The sequence below is a fragment of the Garra rufa genome, chromosome 1 (genome assembly GCF_049309525.1).
Source record: "Garra rufa chromosome 1, GarRuf1.0, whole genome shotgun sequence".
Lineage (NCBI taxonomy): Eukaryota > Metazoa > Chordata > Actinopteri > Cypriniformes > Cyprinidae > Garra > Garra rufa.
In genome coordinates this window covers 15,690,163-15,714,035 of record NC_133361.1, presented here as the reverse complement: position 1 = coordinate 15,714,035, position 23,873 = coordinate 15,690,163, and the positions used below count along the sequence as shown (strand labels likewise).

General features: G+C 39.5%; 3 protein-coding genes across 3 annotated transcripts in view; 2 read left to right on the top strand and 1 right to left on the bottom strand.

Moving 5' to 3' along the window:
- The window catches only part of LOC141290255 (interferon-induced very large GTPase 1-like), a 453,394-nt gene that overhangs the window by 335,101 nt on the left and 94,420 nt on the right, over positions 1–23,873 (top strand). The window lies entirely within an intron of this gene.
- On the top strand, positions 1,010–5,355 carry LOC141331491 (zinc-binding protein A33-like). The gene is made up of 6 exons (XM_073836554.1): positions 1,010–1,402; positions 1,533–1,628; positions 4,163–4,393; positions 4,474–4,496; positions 4,578–4,696; positions 4,816–5,355. Exons 1-6 carry the CDS (start codon positions 1,010–1,012, stop codon positions 5,298–5,300), a joined length of 1,347 nt encoding a protein of 448 aa, XP_073692655.1. The 3' UTR covers positions 5,301–5,355.
- On the bottom strand, positions 14,591–16,937 carry LOC141342042 (GTPase IMAP family member 4-like). The gene is made up of 4 exons (XM_073846447.1): positions 16,862–16,937; positions 15,589–16,369; positions 15,129–15,435; positions 14,591–14,776 (listed from the first exon to the last, which is right to left on the bottom strand). The coding sequence occupies exons 1-4, from the start codon at positions 16,935–16,937 to the stop codon at positions 14,591–14,593; spliced, it is 1,350 nt and encodes a 449-aa protein (XP_073702548.1).

Sequence of the window (23,873 nt, the reverse complement as noted above, 5' to 3'; positions counted from 1 at the left end):
TTCATATCTGTAAGACAGAGTTATGTATGTGAGGTTATGGTATACGGGATAGTTTAAAAGAACTTTGGTCCATTTGAAAAGAAAAAACACATTTATTTTAAAATACCCAAGAACCAAGGCCGCTAATACCGAACCTAACCCTTGTCCAAGGCACTTGTAGAAGTTTTGGACCCAAACAGGTCTGAACTAAGGTTTTTGGATCCAAGTGGACCAATGAAGACGTGCTTGTGCTTCATTTTGCTCTGTAACGGTCACTTTTCAGGAGATTTCATATTTATAATTCAAGTTTCATTAACGGGATGTATCATAACGCCGAATCCGCCATTTTATCTGACCAACAAACGGATAGTACATTTAAAAAATCGAAATGGTGTGTATTGATGTCTTTCTGGTTGAAACAACATAACTTCCAGTGTTCATTCATGTTTATTTTGTGCTATAACTAGTAGTAAAGATGAAGAGATAAAACTGAGGACACCACATTAAAGAGCCAAAACATGGTATTTCATTTATTTTTGAATTCCCTAAATTACAAAATCTGAGGCCAGTTAAATGTTTGGTTGATTTGGTCACGAATAATCTCCCGTGAGGTGGCTGTAGGTAAAAGCTGAGATAAACTTTACTACTTTTAAGTTGCCCACTGACAATTACTAAGTACGCATTAATGTTTCCCCCCCAACTTGATCTATGTTGGCCCTTATGAAAATTAACCATGGTTACCATAGTTATACCATGGTAAACACAAATTAACCATTGTTTTGCTACACTATGTTTAACCATGGTATTTGTAGTAAATCTGTAGTTTTACAAATGGTGATCATGACAGTAATGAAAGATTTGTGAGAAGTTTGTTTCTGAATAGACAGCAGATCTTCGTGATTCACGTGATTTATTCATTTTTAAACCATTGTTCAAAATGAAAGTGACGCTAAGATTGCATGACCTCATTCTCGCTATTATTTTGACTGAGAAAGTGAAAGTAAAGTTTAGATCGCCGGCCGGAGCTCAAATGGATTCACCGGCTGAATATGATTATAGTTGTCCCGTGTGTCGGGATATTTTCAGTGCTCCTGTTATTTTATCATGTAGCCACAGTGCCTGTAAAGAGTGTCTTCAACAGTTCTGGAAAATCAAGAAAACTCGGGAGTGTCCCGTCTGCAGGAGAGTGTCAAAACATGAACCTACGTGTAATCTTGCGTTAAAAAACTTGTGCGAGACGTTCCTGAAGGAGAGAGAAGAGACCCTTTCCTCCGAATCTGAGGAGATCTGTAGTTTACACGGTGAGAAACTCAAACTCTTCTGTGTGGAGGACAACCAGCCTGCCTGTTTAATCTGCTTTACCTCACAGACACACCTCAATCACACTTTCAGACCCATCGATGAAGTGGCTTCCCCATATAAGGTAGGGGATGTAAATCTGTGGATTAAAATGTATAGAAGGTATATATCCTAAACATAATGTATAAATGCCTCTGTAACACTTTGCTCATATGAACATGGATTCCACCTTAGATTTTCACTTTGAATTTTAGGAGGAGCTCAATGCGGCACTGAAGTCCTTACAAGAGAAACTTCAACACAAAGAAAACATTAAAGGAGAATTTGAGAGAACAGTTAAACACATCAAGGTGAGGACTGATCCTTTTGACATTTTAATTTGATGAGAAAAGCTGAATTAGTTTTCTGATTATATTTTCCTATATTGGTTAGAAAACAGGAAGTGCAAGGGGTGATCCCATTGGCTAGTTCTCACCTGCTTTCAGACAGTCATTTTACGCAAATGCCGACAACATGACTAATATGCTTGAGCTGTTGACAATGTAAATCTACCTGAGAGATGAGAGCAAATGGAGAAGATATATTACTACTGTAAGCTAGCTATTTGATGTATTTTTTTTACAGACATTAAAAACTAAAAAACATTTATTCTACTTTAACTAGGCAGAGGTGTAAAGAGTACCCGAAAACCATACTTGAGTAAAAGTACAGATACCTTACTGTAAAAATTACTCCGTTACAAGTTACAAGTCACCAATTCCAATAAGACTTGAGTAAAAGTCTTAAAGTATCCGATTTTAAAAGAACTTAAGTATTTTACTCGTACTGTAGGCTCAAAGAACACAAAGAAATGTGTATAACAAGAAACCGTTTATTTGTGAGAATTTATTTATATCCTAATATAGAAATAAAATTGAACACCTTAATGTTTCAAAATGGCAGAACAAGTCAGTCTCAGTCAAACTCAAATGTTCAAAAAAGGCACAAGTAAAAAAATGTTCTTCAAGAAGGTATTTTCAGTCAACAATGGACAAAAAAAAGTAAAATCCATTATTTCATCTGACAATTTACGATGCCTTGATGGCATACAAATATTCACTTTTGCTGATGGAAAAGGGCATAAAGTCTCTGAAAGAAACTATAAAGAAAACGCATAGCATCATTACTGTACATTATAACATTACTCACATAGGGATTTTGAATTCCGCACAGAGATTCCGTTCACGTTCATGTGGAGTAGTCTCATTTAGCACATAGGTAAATAGCATCCAGTACCTTCAGCACCCTGCAGATGGCCATATCGCCTCTTCCGCTCAAGAAATTACCCATAGCAGAAAAAGATGCCGACTTGTCGCGCACAATCACAATGTAATGAGTAACGGTAAGTGTACGTTCAAATGTAGTGGAGTAAAGAGTACATATATTACATAAAAAATGTAGTCGAGTAGAGAGTAAAAGTTGCTTATATTTTTGATACTCAGTACAAGTAAAAAGTAGCCAAAAAAAATACTTAAGTACAGTAACGAAGTCCATTTACTCAAATACTTTACAACACTGTAACTAGGATAACATTAAATTCGTTTCTTACCACTGAATTACGATGATGTGCTTCCCTCTTCTGGTCAGTAAACGAAAACCTCTCGGTTAACCTCATGTTCTCTTCAATTAGACGTCTCAGATGAAATCACCCTGAAATAACAATATTTACTCTTTTATTTATATATTAATTATGAGTAATTATCCATTAAAGAGTGCAATCAACGAATGTTAGTCAGCCAGTAAAACGAAATGACCGTTAATTTTTAAATTATGCGAGCGCGCGGCTTTATGTGGAAGACAGGAGAAAGCGCGTGCTAAAGAACCCGGTGTTTATGATATGATTTTCCTACTACGCTGAACGTTATCGTATTTTTAGCTGTAAAATTGGAATTATATTATCATTATAATGCGATTTCACCACTTTGATGTCTACACTTTATGAAAACCTTATTTCGGACATGTGGACGTTAGAAATAACTTCAAAATAACCTGCATGGAACCTTCTGCGAAGGTCCTTTTAGGTTATAACATTTTAACTTAAAAAATAACCTGCAGGGAACGTTCTGGGAAGTATTTTTTAGGTTATAAAATGAAACCTAAAAATAACCTGCAGGGAACGTTCTGGGAAGTATTTTTTAGGTTATAAAATGAAACCTAAAAATAACCTGCAGGGAACTTTCTGGGAAAGTTTTTTAGGTTATAAAATGAAACCTAAAAATAACCTGCAGGTAACGTTCTAGGAATGTTCTTTTTAGGTTATATAATTAAACAAACAAAACAAAAAAAATCCTGCAGGGAACGTTCCTAGAACATTCTCATTTGATTCCCAAAAATAACCAAATGGGAGCCATATGGGAACGTTTGCTGCGATACACTTATGACTTTCACAGAGAAAACCTGGCCGTGACCAATGAAAACAATATGCATTCTAAAATTGGCTCAAAATATCAAACATGTTTGATATCATCATACTAGATAGATTCATATGAGACAAAAAATAAGAATCTGTCACTTTCATATAGTACTTGTTTTTCAATGAAATCTATTAACTCAAATTTGCAGACTTACTCTGACTTTCAGCAACTAGCACCAACTTCTCCAGGGCAAAAGTTGTGTAGTGTATTCCAGCCTTTAAGTCATTTAGTAGCTACTGTTGTTTTGTGAAAAGAGGCTGATGAGATTTATGTATTTTCACCTACAGAGACAAAAGTTTTTACAGTATTACAGTACTAATACTTCAGAAAGTTAAAGATGTGGTTACCAACATTTAGCCACTGACTCTTTATACTGCTCCAGAATAAGTTGTGTTTTTGAGATGATTGAAGTGAATGTGGTTTGATTTCAGTCTCAAACTGAGCACACAGAGCGTCAGATTAAACAGCAGTTTGAGAAGCTTCATCAGTTTCTCAGAGATGAAGAAGTAGCTACAATCACTGCACTGAGAGAGGAAGAGGAGCAGAAGAAGCAGATGATGAAGGAGAAGCTGGAGGAGATCAACAGACACATCTCAGCTCTTTCAGATAAAATCAAAGACACAGAGGAGATGATGAAAACCAGTGACGTTTGCTTTCTAAAGGTCTGATTTCAAATGTTTGATAATTGATTAATTGATGATTGATTGAGTTCTTGATGATTAGTTGTGTGTTTGTTTTGCAGAAGTTTCAAATCTCAATGGAAAGGTGAGTGATCTGCTGGTGTCTCTGGTCTCTCTGATTCTGATCCAAAGCCACTGCAATTCTGACTCTTGAATGTTCTTCCAGAGTCCAGATCTCACAGCCGGATCCACAGATGCCTTCTGGAGCTTTGATTCATGTGCCACGTTACTTGGGCAACCTGCCGTTCAGAGTCTGGAAGAAGATGCAGAACATTGTCCAAAACAGTGAGTATGGAGAAGATCTATGCTCTTACACATGCACTGGAAATGATGCATGGGGGAAGATTGACAGATTTTAAAATTATGTGTGAAAAAAAAATAACCTGTTGATTGTATCTCCTCAGCTCCTGTGATTCTGGACCCAAACACGGCTCAGTCACATCTCATCCTGTCTGATGATCTGACCAGCCTGAGATGGAGCTTCATCAGTCAACCATTTCCTGATAATCCAGAGAGATTTGACGAGTACGCCTGTGTTTTGGGTTCAGAGGGTTTTAACTCAGGAACACACAGCTGGGATGTAGAGGTCAAAGAGAGTTTGTACTGGAGCCTTGGAGTAACTACAGCATCAAACCAGAGGAAGGGACCTGTTTTCTTTAACGATGAGGTCTGGTGGGTGCAGTATGGACTGGATGAGAGGTTTGGTTTTCTTGTTAAACAGAGGCTGGACAGGGTGAGAGTTGATCTGGACTATGACAGAGGAACACTGTCATTCTCTGATCCTGTAACTAACACACATCTACACACATTCACCACCTCCTTCATTGACACCGTCTTTCCATTCTTCTGGTGTAATGATTTGAAAATTGTACCAGTTAATTGTGTCTGATAGAAGAGTTTGGTCCAACAAATGGACCAAACTGTAACATTAAAGGAAAAGACTCAAAGACTCCAAGAAATGTGGTCTCTCACAGACCATTATCAACTTTTACTCTCCTTTTGATGTAGGCCAAAAGGTTTGGCAACACGTTCCTCAAAGAGGAACCAGATGCTAGTGATGTCCAATTCTTGAAGAAATCATTCTTTTGAGCCAATCTGTTTAAAAGAAACTGGTCAAGCTGGTTTACAAAATCAAACCTTGATGTATGTTCAAAGCAGCACACAAGACCTGAATGAGCTTGGTCAGGTAACTGCAACACGTTCTCACTCCCAACAGGTCAAATATTGAAGCTTGGACCACTTTGGCATCACTTTTTGATGCTCAAGGTACTCCTTTAAGCATAATTGGTCCTCCATTGGTTTCAATTGTTTGTTTTAATTTGATGGTTTGCAAGCATTTGTAATACAAAATTGGAACACCAAAATTGGAGCACCTAAACCCGTTCCTACCCTAAACCTATCAACTTCTGAACAATATAAAACACGCAACAGGCAAATATAAGTACAGTGCCTTTCGTGTCAGCATATTGATGTCAAGGGTTTCTTATTTAAAGCAATGGAGGAACCTGAACGTCAAAAAAAGTATGCTAAAGGGGTACCCTGAGTATCAAAAAGCGACGCCAAAAGGGGTCTTGACCAAGCGTCAGTATGTGATGAGTTGGGAGTGAGAATGTGTTGATAACTCTCAGTTTTCATAGGCAACACTAGGAGCCAAGAGACCAGTTGCTGATACAAAGAACTGGTTTGAATCTGTTGAAGTTTTCTGAGGTTTACTGAGGACTTGCTGTCTGTTGTGACTAGTATTGTCAAAAGTATTGGTGATTCAGTACCAAGTTGGTACTGACATTGTAAAAAATGTACCAGGTCAATTCTAGTTTTTCTATCTACGTGTTTTTTGTAGCATTGAGCATTGTAGCCAATCATGGACATATCTGATAACCGTGTAAATTAAATGACCAATCATGTGTCAATCAGTCATCTCAGAATCCACTTAACATTGCTCCAAATGCCAGAAGTTTTCTTATGCACACTCGTGAATTATTTCATTAAGTACGATCGCAATGAGAATAAGAGACACATTGCGTAGGTAGCTTTACCTATTATAACAGGGTTTTCAAAAGAGTGCCAAAATCTGTGCACTTGTCCTCAAAACTGTTCACAGTTTAAATAAAATATGCATTTTTTATGCTGCTAAGTAAACACCCCAAATATTCTGGGGTGGGAAATGTATTGACGGTAAAACTGCCCTCCAAAGGCAAAGTGCAGTAACTACAAATTTGGTCAAAATTGAGTTAAGGCTTAAAATGTTTTGTCTTGTGGCAAAGTCTCCTGGTTAAATTTTGTCCCGTTTCAGAGAAACGAGAGTGTCAAAATTGCAAACTACAAAATCCAAACTAATACCATATATGGTATAAAAACTTTAAAGGCATATTTCTCAGTTTCAGTGTTGGCGTAGTTACTGCACTTTGCCTTTGTAGGGCAGAATTGTGGGATTGAATCCAAAACGGCAATGGCTGACATAATGATAGCCATAGCAATGAACAGGACAAAAAATAAAAAATAAAAAATCTGATACTGTATGTCTAAGTAGATATAGATATAGATTATATCTAGGGTTCCTGGAGATCTACCTTCCTGCAGAGTTCAGCTCCAACCCTGATCAAACACAACTGAACCAACTAATTAAGATCTGAAAGAGCACTTGATCATTACAGACAGGTGTGCTTGATCAGGGTTGAAACTGAACTCTGCAGGAAGGTAGATCTCCAGGAACAGGGTTGGACCCCCCTGGATTATATCTTAGAGTGTAAATGTAGACTAAGGGGGCTTTCACACTAGCACTTTTGGTGTGCACCTGGGTTTGTTTTGGATAATGTGATCACTGTTTTCTGAACTCAGGTGTGCACCTGCAAACTGTACCCGAGTCCACCGAAACAGGATGGGCTGTTTACTGGCCTGCTTTTCTTATAGGCCTGAATAACGCTCTGGAAGCAGAGGGAATTTATATTTATATATTTTTGGTTGAAGAAATTGACTCCAGCATTCTTTTGAACCGTGTGCATTGAAGCTGTGACAAATAGACACATTTGGGTCAATCGAATTCAGTTTAGCATCAAACCAAGAGTGAAAGCTAAACGTCTCTAGGTTACGTATGTAACCCTAGTTCCCTGAGAAGGGAACGAGACACCGCGTCCCCTAGGGGTCGCTATTGGGGAACGCTGCAGCGTGACTCGTGTCTGAAGAATGCATAGAAAAACTCCATGAAATGGCCGGCGACAGCGTATGACGTCACTGCGGCGCGCACGTCGCTGCTGGTGCGTCACTACCGGGCGACACAGTATAAAGAGTCGCCGAAGTAAACATACACCCGCTTCACTGTCTGAAGCTTCTCGTCCGAGGCATGGTAAGAAGCGTAGGGGACGCGGTGTCTCGTTCCCTTCTCAGGGAACTAGGGTTACATACGTAACCTAGAGACGTTCCCTTCCGAGGGAACTCTCACCGCGTCCCCTAGGGGTCGCTATTGGGGAACGGTATACCAACGTCTCCATGCTGAGGGGAGTGCATAGTAGCGAGCACTAAGTGTAAATTCTGTGAGGAATTATCCCTATAGGACGAGGTGACAGCTGTCAGAACGTAACCTCCCCGGCCAAAGCCTGAACTGTTACTCACTTACCTGAATGGGTCAAAGGACCCAGAGCACAGCTCAGGTTGGAATCGGAGATTCCTTCGGAGGAACGGCTAAGTTAATACTTAGACTTAACTAGAACAGGAACTGCCAGTACTACTGAGTCTAGTTCCCTCAGTGAACTGACTCAGAAATAGCGACTAACAGGCCTGTCCCAAGACAGAGACCGTTCTAGCAGGGGTTATCCTCAGATAACGCACCCTGGATAACAGATGGTCAGGAGATATCTGAGGTGATATCGAGTGAAGTTGGGCCCAGGGAGACCGGGGTTTTAAACCAACTCAAAAAATGGGAACGAGTACCGCGTAACCCATACCGTATAGGATTTTAGAAAAGAACCCAAAAGCTTGGTGGGAACTTACCACTTATGTGGATTTTAGGAAGTGCACAAAGATTCCGTGCGCACTTACCACTATTGTGGATTTCAGAAAGTGCCCAGGGTTTAGCGTGGGACACTTACCCTAGTAAAATGGGATTTGGAGACTGTGTTTTCCCCCATTTTGGGGGTTTCATATTAAAGCTCCATATTTGTCATAGGATGACAAGAATTAAAATAGGGGAGGAACCCTCCGTGATTAGAGAGGGGAGCAATGCTACACCCCAATCAGGACAGACAGTCCGCAAACTGTTAGTCGACTGATGAAATCATGGAGCTACTGACCATCATATAGTGGACGCAGACAGCGGACAGACCCCTAACCCCGACTTGCAGGGAGGAACATCCGTCCTTAAAAAGGGCAATGCTCTGAAGGGACCCTTTAGTGTAAAGGGGAGCATACTAGACCCAGTCCACATGGATGCCTACTAGGAGAAGGTGGTGCTCAGAAATTACCCTTCCTTGTAAGGGGAGCATACTCATCCCACTAGGAGCCGTGCTCTAAACGGGACCCTTGCGAAGGGGAGCGAACGTGCTCAAATCAGGACCTTGAGAAAGATAGAGGTTATTTCTTCCTTAGCCAAGGGAGAAAAATTCACCATGCGGCAGTGGCGCTGCTTTGAGGGAACCCTAAAAGGTGAGCTGCCAACAGCCTGAGGAGGCTTCAATCGTAGGAGCCTTCGCTTCTAGCATGTTAAGGGTAGGTTTCAAAACCCTGAGAAGCAGGGAGAAATGCCAACACCCGCCAGAAGGTGGTGCTCTAGTAGGACCCTTTCCGCAGAAAGGGGAGCAGCTAAGGTCATTTCAAGGTCCTGAAAAAGGGGGGAACTCCTAGTTAGTCATAAAGCCTGAAGGGGAGGTGACACTCGACCTGGAAGTCAGGCGCAAGCAGGCTCCTAACCCTGATTAACAGAGAGGAAAACCCGCCTGCCAGGAGGCAGCGCTCGGATTTCACCCTTCATCAGAAGGGGAGCTTACTCCTCCTGCCAGGAGCAGCGCTCGAGAGGAACCCTTTTCTCAAAAGGGGAGCAATCATACCTGACTCAGGAAGCCTGATGACAGATTCTACCCAAATAAAGGGGAATTTGTCCATACGACAGTGGTGCTACTGACGAACCTTGAATTAAGGTGAGCTGCTGTCATTGAAGAGCTCTGAGAGGACCCTTTCCGCGGAAAGGGGAGCTACTAAAGTTACTTCAAGTTCCTGAGAAGGGAGCTCCTGGATAGTCATGGTGACAGACTCCTAACCCTGAAGGCCAGGGAGGAACGCCCGTCCCGACGAGGGGCGCTCATTGGGGACCCTTTCCTCGGAAAGGGGAGAGCCCAGCTCGTGCGTGAGGCCTGAAGAGTGAGAATCAGCCTGGACAAGAAGGACAGGCCCCTAACCCAGATGAACCGGGAGGAGAACCTGGCTCTGTCAACGAGAAACAGTACTCTAAATAAACCCCTTCTGCAGAAAGGGGAGTACTACCTCGGTTGAATCGACCCTGCCCTCGTGCTAACAGGGGGATCGACAGACCCCAGTCTAGGTGGACTTATGTTCCTGTCTCAACGGGACATAAATCCCCCGGAGCAGGAACTTATGAGGATAGACTCCTAACCCTGAAGGCCAGGGAGGAACGCCCATCCCGTCGAGGGGGCGCTCGTTAGGGACCCCTTCCCTTGGGAAGGGGAGAGCCCAGCTCGAGTGTGAGCCTGAAGAGTGAGAATCAGCCTGGACAAGAGGGACAGGCTCCTAACCCAGATGAACCCGGGGAGAAAGCCTGGCTTGTCAGCGAGAAGCGGTACTCTGAATAAACCCTTTCCGCGGAAAGGGGAGTACTACTTTAGTTACTGGAGAACTGAGAAATTGCTCCTTGGAGACAAAACTCAGGAGGTGCTGGAAAGAACCTTCGGCTGATAAGATCACTTCACAGGATCTAAAGTCCACAGAGAGAGTCTGGAAGAGGGATTCTCAGAAAAAGGCCTGCAAAGGACAAATGTTAAACATGCCAAGGGCAATCCTAAGAAAGAAACTTAGGGAGCTTACCTTGAAGAGGACATAAGTCCTATGTCTAACATATGCTGAGAGGGTGGTTTACCGCCCGACCTGTGGTGTGGATAGGACGAACACTGCCATAACCATAACCCGTAGGATCAGAGGGGGAGCATCCGCCGTGAACTCATCGTGTTTTTCTCTGAAAAGCAAAAACACAACACACAGGCCTGAGACAGTATTAAGTTCTTTTTCTTTATTAAAAGAAAAATATGGATCGTACTCACCCATGAGTGACCTGCATTTAACTCAAACTTAAACAAAACCTGTTTAAGGAGTTAAAATCCAGACCATCGGTAATGGAGGTTCTTATGGGACATAAGAACCGCTGCGTGCAGGGAGCTCATGTTGTAGGGCTCGAACCTGGGCCTTCATGGAGTGAAGGACTCAAAGGCAGTGATCTACCTAGCCCAAATCACATAAATCCAGAAAGGCCAATGAGCCTGGGAAAAACTAACAGATCAGTGAAAGACCTCCGGTTAGTCCTCCTGAAAACAGCCCAACCCAGCAGAGTGGGCTGTCTATTTAAACCCTAGCAGGGGAGACAGCACCATCTAGGCAAGAGCTTAAAAGAACTACTTTTCTGTTTCCAAACAAAAAGTAATCAGTAAGCCCACACACAGATATCCGCAGATATCTGTATGTGTAGGAAGGACTACCAGAGGTAAAACTGACTGAAAGCCTCCAGCCCTAAAGTAGGAAGAGTTAACATACAGCTAGCCTCAGACAGCTGTAGTTACTAAGACTGTTCTGCCATGATCTGCATAATCATGGTCGAACTAGTCTAGGAAAATCTCTCCCCTTTATATGTACACATATATGCATACATAACATACATATGTATATACATATACATGCACACACATATTTTATGGCAGTAAATTAACTCCACAATCGCGACGCGCAGCACATATTCGGCTCCCGCGGGAGCTAAACAAACTCCGCCCAGACGCCAAATTCCCTCGGGAATAAACGAGCAAGGAGCCGCTGGCGACGCCGCGAATGCGTCTGTTAATGCCGCGAGAGGCAAACACACTCATGCAAAATGAGGAACAGAGAAACTCACCTCCCTCTTTTGCATACTGCGTTTTCGCAATAAGCCCATTAGTCCCTCGGGAGCTGAACGAGCTGTAATTACCACACCCACGTAGCAGAGAGTCGTAGCAAGTGGGTATGAGAGCGTGCCTCTTGTTACAAACAAGCAATGAATGCACCGATCGCATTCTACTCTCTCAAGAGGTAATATTGCTTGCGTTCTCCCCTCACAGCTCGGGCAGTGTGAAAGTGCGGGTATCAGATTACCACACACGTCACAAGCAGGCCTCCGGTGAGAGAATATGCACTCCTAGACAAAGAGAAAGCTGAAGACAGCGAAGAGGGTGTATGTTTACTTCGGCGACTCTTTATACTGTGTCGCCCGGTAGTGACGCACCAGCAGCGACGTGCGCGCCGCAGTGACGTCATACGCTGTCGCCGGCCATTTCATGGAGTTTTTCTATGCATTCTTCAGACACGAGTCACGCTGCAGCGTTCCCCAATAGCGATCCCTAGGGGACGCGGTGAGAGTTCCCTCGGAAGGGAACCCCAATAGACTCGCCACTTGTTTTACATAATGTGTTTCTTTGTTCTTTATTATATTCCTAGATTTTCACTGGAGGAAATACTGTAAGCAATGTTTACTTGATTTTAAAGTATTTGAAGGTTACATGCTGTTTTAATATATTATTTACTTATAATAATTATTATTGTCAATGTAATTTACTCATTCAATTATTATCATCAAATACAAATACAAGAGTTAAAATATAGTTTCTTTGACGTGGTGCAGGGATTTCAAAACCCAGAAGAATATTTCCCTTGAGTATAAAGTCTGGTAAATGTGATTCGACAATACGTCAGTGTTTTGTTCTACCATCTAAACTGCACACACTCACACTCCAAATGTTTGTATGTTGTTTTTTAATGACAATAAATACAATGTTAATAAATTAATGGGTTTTTATGCCATTATCCCTGCACCACTTTGCAATTTTATGGTAATGTACTAAAGTTGGTACCAAGAATCTGGAAATGTTACTGGTGTTAGTGCCAAATATTAAAAATGTTAGTACTGAATAAAATCCGTATAAATGCAGATATGTGTTCTTTTGAGCATTTTATGTGATGTTAATAAAACTTTTGCAATAATACTTTTTTTATTAGAAATGTTTTGATTTGACATTTCATCCATTTATCTGCTTGAAACAAGCCTGAGTCTCACTTCTTTCTTTTTATTTGCAAATAGTACTAGTCAGTGTTCAGCTTGGAAATGAATGAGTTCTACACTAGTTTTTTTTTAAGTTACTGGTTACTGAAACAAACAGATTCTTTGTTTTTTCACTTTATTTTGTGTGTTTTGGTTGCTAGGACCTTGCAACAATTCACGATTAATGATTAATCCATTCTTGATTTTTCCTAAGTACATAACGTTAAGTGAGTGTTCACAAGCTGTTTTATTTTCGTATAAATGCTTGGAAATAATATTTAACATCTTCAAGTCCGTTCATTATTTGTAGCACATAGCCTGTAAAATCTGTAAATTTTATTATAGAATACAAATAATAAATGTGTTTTCACGCTCTTTAATTTGTAGTGAGATAACTTTGCCTCAGAACAAGCGGCATGTGAATCAATTATCTTTTCTTTAAGAGGAGACACTGCAGGCAAAAATGCTGTTTTTGCATGCACCTTTCAAATTTGAGATTTTGGGCTTTTTGGTTTTTCATAGTGTTTTTTTAGACTAGTGGAAAGAAAACAGACTGTTAAGTGTTTCTTTTATAGCACTTTATTTATCTCTGTCAATAGATTTCAATTACAATACATATTTTTAAAGGCCACTTTCTCAAAATGAGTTTTTTCTCCTACACTGAGCCCTAAATCTCCACTTCAGTAGCACTTACACACACACACCAAACTTTACATTTTTAATCCTGTGTACAATCTGAAGGTTTTTACAGAGGTATTTGTTCACACACAGACACACACACACACACACACACACACACACACACACACACACACACACACACACACACACACACACACATATATATATATATATATATATATATATATATATATATATAATATGTATGTGTATGTGTATGTCTATATGATAGTTACGTACTTAGTTTTTTTTTCGTCTAGTTTACAGCCAAAATATCTAAGAATTCTTAAATCAAGAAATATTTTTTTTATAAATATTAAAAATATATATAATTGTTTTTTTAGAACCAACAAGTCAGTATTAAGTGCGCTTTTACTTGAAACAAGCAAAATAATCTGCCATTGGAGTAAGAAAAATTATCTTGTTTTCTGTTTGAAATAAGATTTTTTTTGGCTTACCCCATTGGCAGATTATTTTGCTGGTTCTAAACAAAAACTATTCATTTTTATTTGTCTATAAATCTTATTTTAAGAATCTTCAGATATTTTGGCCGGAAACAAGACAAAAAATCTAAGTAAAAAAGCATCTTTTACAGTGAAACCAGCTTAGTGGAACAGGCCCCTGTTCGCTTTATGTAAGTTCAGATAAACATCTTTCATTATATAGAAAGGAACTTACACACATACACACACACACTATAAAGAATCAGAAAAGATGTTCCAAAATGAAAGAACCCACATATTCGTTTAAACGATAACACTTTTTTCTTTTTTTTATTTATGTGCAAACAATACATTTTAAACTGTACAATTTGCCAGTATGTTTGTCATTAGCTACTTCCATGTCACCATGTGTCCAATTAACATTATGCAAATAATGAACAGTTATTGATATAAACTGATATATTTGTGTATTCATATTTCATGTGGCACTCTGTGTTCAGATCAGCAGGACTAGAGCATTTGCAGTTAGACAAACTTTTGTGTAGTTTCAATTTTGTACACATGCAATTGATACGTACACTGCAGTATAATACTATTACAGTAGTAAACAGCATTACTTTTGGCAACGGTCATTGCCAGGAGATATTAGACCTTAGAACTGATCAGAATCAGGCCTTTCAGAAATATATTAAAGAAATACTCATAACAAATTAAATCTAAAGTAAAACAATTAGACAGTAAACCTCTAATTTAGGTCAAGCAGTAGCCTAGCCTTTAGTCAAATGTATTGCATTTCACTTCATCAATGTAACGAATTTGGCCGTGTTCCATGACTATACATTGATATATGTGAATTCCCCGATCAGTGTCGACATAATGACAACTCACTTCCCCATTTCTTGGTAGATCTCCCATGTTCATCTGGAAGCTGGGTCTGTTTGGAACCTCTGCATTGCTCATCTAAGAGAAAATGAGAAATTGCAAGAAGTGGTTTCATGCTTAGAATCATGTACATGTTGCAACTGACTAATATGTTTTAAAATTGTGTTTAGTAGGCACTGTGTCTTAAAAAGAATCTCAAGTAAATACGTTCAATTCATATACACATTTTCTGTTTTACAGGAACTTTTAACTCAACAAAAACAGTGGATCATGCAGTTAATTACTAGACAAACGGATGTCTGAACAAAGAAATGAACAATAATGCTGATTATATTAGATTAGTGCTCTTCACACACACACACACAAAAAAAGACAACTAGACTTAAATAAGAACAGACTGCTTAAAACCTAAGGACAAGCATGCATTCACCTGTGATGAAGCACCAGCTTCAGATAAGTTCTTCATCATCTCCTCTTTCTCTCTTTCATATTCCTCTCTCCACTCTGCTCGTCTCCTCTTTAGTTCATCTTCATGTTGTTCTTTCAGAAGTTTCAGTTGCTCTTCGAATGCCTTTTCTTGGTCTTCTCTAATATGTTTTAATTCTTTCAGTCTCTTCTCTAACTCCTCAAGTTGTCCTTCACTCTCTTTTTCTATTCTTCTGTTCTCTCTGATTATTCCCTCCATTTCACTCTTGAGTCTCTGAATATGTTCACCAGAAATCTGTTTTTCTTTCCGTCTTTTGTCATCCTCTTCTTCTCTTCTGGTCTTTTCCTCTAGTTTCTGTTTCTCCCATTCCTGTCGCTCTCGTCTCATCACTGCATGGAGCTCTCTTTCTTTCTCCTCTTGCTCTTTTATTTTTGATTTATATTGTTCTTCACTCTCATTAAACTCATTTTCTCTTCTCTTTCTCTCTTTTTCCTGATTCTGTCTCTCTTCCTCCATCATCATCTTCATTATTTCTTTCTCTTCTTCCCGTTTCTTCACCAGTTGTTCTCTTTCTCTGTTCATTTGCTCCACCTTCTCCATCAGGATCTTGATCTGTTGATCTTGTTTTTCTCTTTCCATCTGTCTGAACATCTTACATGAGTAGAAACTCCCTCCGTTTGCTTTCACCATGTTGTCAATCTTTTCCAGAAGATCAGACACCTGTGTTTGGTCTTCAGTCTGATTATTATTGAACACATGGAATCTATTTCCACATGCTTCAATCAGCTTTGTGATCTCAGAATTTTCTAGAAAATCTTCAATAGATTTCTTTTTCAGAAAATCTCCTCTGGTGAAGAGCACCATGGTGTACATTAAGGAGTTTTCGCCAAACATCTCTTGAATAATCGTCAATGATATTTCCTCATCTTTAGTGAATCGTCCCAGTGGTATCAGTAAGAGAAACACATGTGGTCCAGGCAAGGTCATGGAGATGCAGTTGGTGATTTCTCTCTGGATCTCCTCATTAGTAAGTTCAGTATCCAACAGTCCTGGAGTGTCGATCACAGTAACGTGTCGACCGTTGATTTCAGATGTTTCTCTCCGACTCTCTTTAGTCACCGATTCAAAAGATTGTTTCACTTTAAATGCATCTCCCCCTAAGATGTTGTTTCCTGTTGAACTTTTCCCAACTCCAGTTTTTCCCAGCAGCACAATCCTCAGATCATCTTGGCTCTCTTTTGACCCTGTAAAAGAGGACATGCATCAGTCTTAGAGCATAAAAAGTGTATTGTTTGATTCTATTGGGTGATATTTTCATATCTGTATATTCTGTTAGTTCTGTATAACAGTATATAATTTCATATGGTCTAGTAAAGCATAGTTTAGAAGATTTGCACAGTATGTAGTGTATACTGGCTTTTGCATCTGTACTCTTCATATATAGACCCATAAACAATTTTGGGGTCTGTAGAACCATGTAAATCTCCACCACCAGATTTTTTGTTTGATAAGTTTTAAATGCTATGGCCTAGAACAGAATACTTTAATTTGTTGTATATATACTCCCTGTTACATTGGTTTTTAGTGGTTGTAATATACTGAGGGTTTATTTTGAGTTGTTCATTGTGTATTATACATTGATTGTTGTATTTAGCTTCTGCCTCAGCCTCAGCCTCATCTTTGCTGCAAACACACTATTATGATGCATGTATTTGTTCATGTTTATGAAGACTCACAGTTAGGAGGAAGATCTTTACTCTCTCTTCTCCTGGGAGCAGGATTTTCGGTAACAGTCTCTGTATCAAATGACATTTTTACAATACATTCAAGTCTTTGATTACAGCAACAAACCAACAGAAATGAACATCTATGATCAGTTATCTCTATAATCTGTAACTGATTTTGTATATAATCTTTAATGATATTTATAGAATTGAATTATTTTGAACAGTCATTTGAAATGCTGATACGTGTGGTTTTGTTACCTGTGTTAGCACTGGACATGGTAATATTCTGTCTTCTCCGTCGCTTTCTTCAGTTTATCATCCTGTAAGAGTCAACAAACTCAGAAAACAGAAGCTGTTCATTTTACTAGATTGTGAATTTTGTCCACGATCTTTGCAATTTAAAGTCAGATTTGTTTTTACGGTTCTTTGGCAGAAATGAAAATGAAACTCTCTGATGTTACTAGAGCTCATACGCTTCTTAAATGCTTAATTAAGCTACTTATCATTTAGTGTTACATCTCACATTTGTATTACATACAGACAGTATTTGTAATGAAATGTCATACCTGTATTTGGGGGTTTCATCATGATTGTTTCTCTTTTTTTCACCAGCATAAACACAGGAACCAATCTGTATCCACAGGCGCAGTTAGTGTTGCGGTGTAAAGGTAAAAACCGGTTTCTGTCTTTCTTGTCTGACAAGAAAAGCAGGTGAAAGCTCCAGCTTTTCCTATAAGAACAAAGCATAGTTGTGAATACACAAAAACAACAACTGCTGACCATAAAGATGATCAACAACACAAAGATCGAATAATATAATTAATATAAATATAGAGTCATATTTCCAGATGGATCTGGTTTTTATTTAAGATAATCCATTCCTGTCTGTTAAAATAAATGGCATTAATTAAACCATGATGGTTTTCTTGTTTTCTTCTTCTTCTTTTTAAAAAACTTTATTTGATCATCATATTTAGGAATCGTCATCAAAATATTTTAGATAATATTCAGAATATGGATTCTGATCGACAGCCACACATTGGTGGAGTTTATGTCGGTCAGATATATTGCTGAGAAATTTAACTACATAGGCTACTTCATAGTTTGGCGGCTGTCCTTTGCAAAATATGTAAATAAATCTTTAATTTAGAAACAAATTTATGAGATTACGTATTTATTATATTGTAAAATTTGCATATTCGCAGTCTAAATATAGGCTACGTCATAAGAAGATGGATTACTCCAATGTTTATTGAAGCAGCGGGAAATACACTAAGGTCACGTGAGTGATTTGCATATGTGTAGGCTGAAAGGCTTAGACACAAACGTGCAGCCAGGTCAGACGTTTCGTGTGCTTTTACAGATGCAATGCAAACTTTTGCGTGTTCAGCTGAGATTCTGGACTTCAACATGTCTAACGTGAGTGATTTTACACTAAATCCAGCAAGTTTCTGAAACTTTCTATAGCTATCAATAATAACGACGGTCATACTGTTCTAATACTTTGTGTAATGTTAGACTTAATTTATGCAATTTTTTTGCTTTGCTTACTCTGTTCAAACTCTTGGGCACGGATGGCAGGATGATTTAAGGAAAATGTATATAGCATATAACAGAGGCTGCATTTGTCTAACACGGAATGATTTATTACTGTTTTATTATTTTAGTAGGGAATAAAGATAAAACATATACCCCTGGTTTCACAAACAAGACTTAAGCCTAGTCCTAGACTAAAATGTAAGTCTGAGCTGTTTTAACTGAAAGAAACTTGCACTGACTGATCTTAAAATATGTGACCCTGGACCACAAAACCAGTCTTAAGTCGCTGGGGTATAATTGTAGCAATAGCCAAAAATACATTGCATGGGTCAAAATTTGAGATTTTTCTTTTATGCCAAAAATCATTAGGAAATTAAGTAAAGATCATGTTCCATGAAGATTTTTTGTAAAATACCTACTGTAAATATATCAAAATGTAATTTTTGATTAGTAATATGCATTGTTAAGAACCTAATCTGGACAACTTTAAAGGTGATTTTCTCAGTATTTTGATTTTTTTGCACCCTCAGATTCCTGATTTTCAAATAGATGTATCTCGGTCAAATATTGTCCTATCCTAACAAACTATGCATCAATAGAAAGCTTATTTATTGAGCTTTCATATGATGTAAAAATCTCAGTTTTGTAAAATTTTACCTTATGACTGGTTTTGTGGTCCAGGGTCACATATATATCAGTGCCTTTGTTTTGTCTCAAGATGCACACCAGTAATGTTTGTTTTCTAAGCACGTTTATAAAAATTACTTAAATGTCGTACTTGAACTATGGCTTAATCCTGATTTAGTCTAAACCCCATCTGTGAAACATTATGACTTAAATTTAGTTCTAAATAGCGCAAAACAAAAGTGATGTGGTTTGGAAAAAAACAACAACAATGTAATAAAGACGTTATATGTTTGGATGGGACAACAATTGAAGTAGTATTTTAATATAAATATCTCTGAACCTGGCTTCCCTGCTCAAAAAACAATAGAAACCAGCACATAAATTCTAATGGTTTCTACAAATACCATTACAAACCATCCATTTTTAACCATTATAATCGTTAGAAGATGTATTCCTGTAATGTTCAATTAGTGGATTTAACAAGTCATTATAAGGCGACCAATTATCAGTTGAAATTCACAGGGTTCATTACATTTTCCATTTAAACCAATACAAGTCCCATTAAAACCAGTAAAACCATTACAAATTGAATTTAAATGATGGTGTCTATTGGGGGTTATAGCTCTTTAACCTTTACTATTCTGCCAAAGAAAGTTAAATCTAAAATCTACAGAAAGAAAATCTACAGTTTTTTGTATCAAAATAGATGTGCATATACCACATCAGCCAAGTAATATCTTGTTGAAACCAAACCACTGTTTAAACCTGGTTTGATCATAGTGATGTGGTGTATAGAAATGCATGTAAAGGTGTTTTGCAACCATTAGATGTTATGTGGTGGTGGATGAAGCAAGCCTGGAGGCAAGGTGGATCTAAATGCAGGTAGTTTAACATCAAAACAGAAATGAGCAATGAACCAAAATACTGGGAAACAAGGAGCAAAATACAAGCAGAACGACATCATAACATTCAACAACTGACAAAGCACAAGGGGAACACATGGACTATTTATACAGCGGAGAACAAAAGGAACCAATGAGCTGCTATAGGAACTAACAAGGAGTAGCAAGTGGAGTAGCCTGAGTGGGCCGTGGCTAGAAAGGATACAGCTCCGACCAGAAACTTACAATGAAATGTAATTTTCTACCTATTAGATTGTTTCATTACCTTATATCAGTCAATCACCTTTATTTATACAGGGCTTTTAACAATACAGGTTGTATCAAAGCAACTTTACAGTATTAAAGAGGACAATAGTGTCAATAGTGCAAAAGTTTTATGTCGCAGCAAAGTCAGAGTGCAGAGGACTCATCTGTTTCCCGTGATCTTGCACCAACGGCCATCTAGTTGAAGAGTTCTTTACTGATGATCCATCTCCGAGGCTCATGTAGCTGATGTGGACTCCGCTGACATTCAGGGCTGTAGAGGTCATCACCTGTAGAGGTGTTGATCCACCATCTGGGCACGGGTGACTGCAGTGACCATCTGATCTGGTGGCTAAGATGACCTTGGAATAAGAACAAAACAGGCTAATATTAGCGTAGATGCCAATCTTCTTATGATGCAACAAGCACTTCAGTTATGGGAAGTGTTCCCGGTTCTGGTTGACCTAATTAACTTAGGCAGCCTAACAATCCTTTAACGAATTTGGATGATAGAAATGTGTTAAATGTAGGCCAGGTTGAAGAGATGAGTTTTTAATCTAGATTTAAACTGGCAGAGTGTGTCTGTCACCTATCCTTTACAATAATGCAAAAATAGTAATTGTTGTACAGTGTGAAAAAAAATTATGCAATATTGATGTGCGCATGCCTAGTAGCCACAGGTGTCTACCCTCTAACCTTAACCATCTCAGTGGGTGGCCAGAGTGGAGCAGGCTGAGCGGAAGGCCAGGGTGGAAATGAAGATCACTACAGCAGAGCAGATGACCATCACAGCTGTATAGACATGACTGAAGACCCCAGAGCTGAGCAGATGGGACCAAAGTTCCCCAGAGTGCAGCTGATGGAGCTGAGAACCACTTCAGTGGTGCTGATGGTGCAGGAGATCACCAAGATGACTCAGGCTGGACCAATGTCCACCAATGTGGAGCTGACAAGGCAGGTGACCACCATGCCAGATCAGGTGGAACTGCAATGGAGAGCACAGAGAGGTAAACAGTGGCTTTCTTAGCCATAACAGGACAGACGTATATGCTTCCATAGCCGTGAGAGGACAGGCAGAGAGCTCAGAGATGATCGCCACCTTGTTCTACAGTGGTCGCCGCCAACTCATGCGGTTTTGTATCGGTTAACGCTGCATCAGTAGACATGTGTACAGCCCACACACACAAAAAGGGCAACCAATATCGCAGGAAGTGCCGTGAACGAAAGAGCAACCTCTGAGTCAGGTAGCACTGAGGGCACCAGGCTTGAGAGTGCCAAGGCTGCCAGAAGTCATTGGTGGGTCTGCCAATCTGGAAGCCAGCCTCAAACGCCTAGGTATCACCCTTGTAGCCTCAGATGCGACGTTCATGAGACCTGGAAACACTGGTGTGGTGTCCACGGGGATGAGACGTGATGGAGAAATCCTCCTCCACCTGAACCATGGTGAAGGGAGAACTGCTCAGCTGCAGAGCCCGCTCATCAAAATCACAAAAAACTGCTTCAAGGACCATCTATAGAGAGTTGTGATTTAAGATGTTCATTGAGTTCACTGTAATAAAAATGGATCAAAGAACTGTCCGGAAAATGGGTGTAATAATCCATGTCCAAAAATTCATGGGTGTGCGAGCAGGCAGGGAATGTCTAAAGGCAGGCAGTTTAATGTCAAAACAAGAACGAACAATGATCCAAAACTAGAGTAAACAAGGAACAAAACGTGAGCAGAATTACACCATAACGTTCAACAACTGATAAAGCACAAGGGAAACACGAGGGCTGTTTCTCAATTCCAAGAACTTGACCGGTCTTGCCAGACTACCTTGAAAGAACAAACTCGAAGGACACAGTTTATGCTTGCTGTTTAATAATTACTTGAAACTGGCAAGCTGGCGGCTTCAGTGGTTAAATGAAAGGATTTATCTATAACGGGGTGCCCACACTCAGTCCTGGAGGGCCGGTGTCCTGCAGAGCTTAGTTCTAACTTACTTCAACACAGCTGCTGGGAAGTTTCTAATATGTCAAGTAAGAGCTTGATTAGCTGGTTCAGGTGTGACTACTTTGGGTTGGAGCTAAACTCTGCAAGATACCGGCTCTCCAGGACCGAGTTTGGGCACCCAAAGATCCACATCTATAACTCTGTCATGGAAATTATGTAAAAACCCTAGTTTTTTAATTTAATAATCAATTTACAATGAATTTGTACCTGTATTACGCCGTGTGAGTGCTTTGTAAAATGAATGAATGGATAGATGATTCAGCTGCGGGCGCCATTTCTGGTGAGACTCTGGGATTAATTTGGCGCGCTACTTTTACAGTGCATTGTGGGTGTTCTTGAGACTTTGAGTGTGCACCAGTTGTACACTCGTTTTTTGAATAAGTGCACTTGAGAATGTCCACTATTGTTTCGGACACCACTAAAAACAGCTGTCCCCACAAATAGTGCCCTATTTGAGGGTATAGGGGGTGATTTCAGATACAGCCCCAGTGTGGCTGCCAGGAGCCTGAGACCCACTTTTTTCTTTTTATTGGCAAATTTTACTAGTCAGTGCATTACTGCCATCTACTGTTAACTAGGATCAGAAATGTTCTCTTCTATCTCTGTTCAACCCGCCCTCTAGACCCAATTCCCTCACACCTTTTTCAAGCAATCTATCCTACACTTTTACACTTTTTACACTTCTACCAGATGACACAACTGTAGCTGCATGGATCTGAGACGGCCTGGTGGACATCTTGGGATGGGCGAATATCACCTGCAGCTCAACCTCGCAAAGACTGAGCTTCTCATTTTCCCTGCCACTCCAAATATGATGAATTGCTTGCTGCATTCTTCATATGTAAGTAGTCTTGCTTACAAGTAGAGGATGGTGTATTTGTTTCAAATAATCTTTGGAAAAAATATGTGCTGGGTTTGTGGGAGCTTGTTCTTTCTTTCTGTTAGGTGTGCGATATCGTAATTAATGTTTTAACAATGTGTAAGCTGACATTGAGTTTGTCACTCTACTTACTCTATGTGATGTATGCAGTTAAAAGCCCTCAAAATTCAAGATACACTGGTGTTTTTGCCCCAATAAGCCTTTTCTTAAATTCATATCCTGTGATATAGTCATAACGCAATATCTCACCAGCAAGAGTGCTGTTTTCCCAAATATCAGTGAAGGAGTGGAAGTCGGAAGACATCATGGCCTTTTTACAAATTAATATCCTTATAAATTTGTACACATTTTCAGTAGATGATCTAGTTCATAAATCAGTGTGTAACCCTTAATATTATTTGTTGTTTGATATTAGTCGTGGCTAGAAATATGCTTTATAGAAAATCACATGATGTTAGAATAAATTGTGTTCCAAATGTGTTTTGTGCCTCTTGAAGTTTCTCTTTTCTCAGAAACCCGAGGTCACACCTCAGGTCAGGATGACCCTCCTGATTACGGGGGCAGCTGTGATCGGGACATCTATAACATGTGTTCTTGATAACTGATTAAATGCGAATCCCTTGTCTCTTGACTTGTCTCCATTTTTCTAAGAGGCTAACTGTTTAAGTGTGTGTGTGTGTGTGTGTGTGTGTGTGTCCAACCACACTGATAAAGAGTCTTGCCTGGCTAAGACAACCTTGAAGATAGAGGCCTCTGTGTGTTGTCTGAGTTCTTGACCAATCCGGATCTTCCTAACCTATGCATTGACGTAATTAGCAACCTCTGTTAGAGTATAAT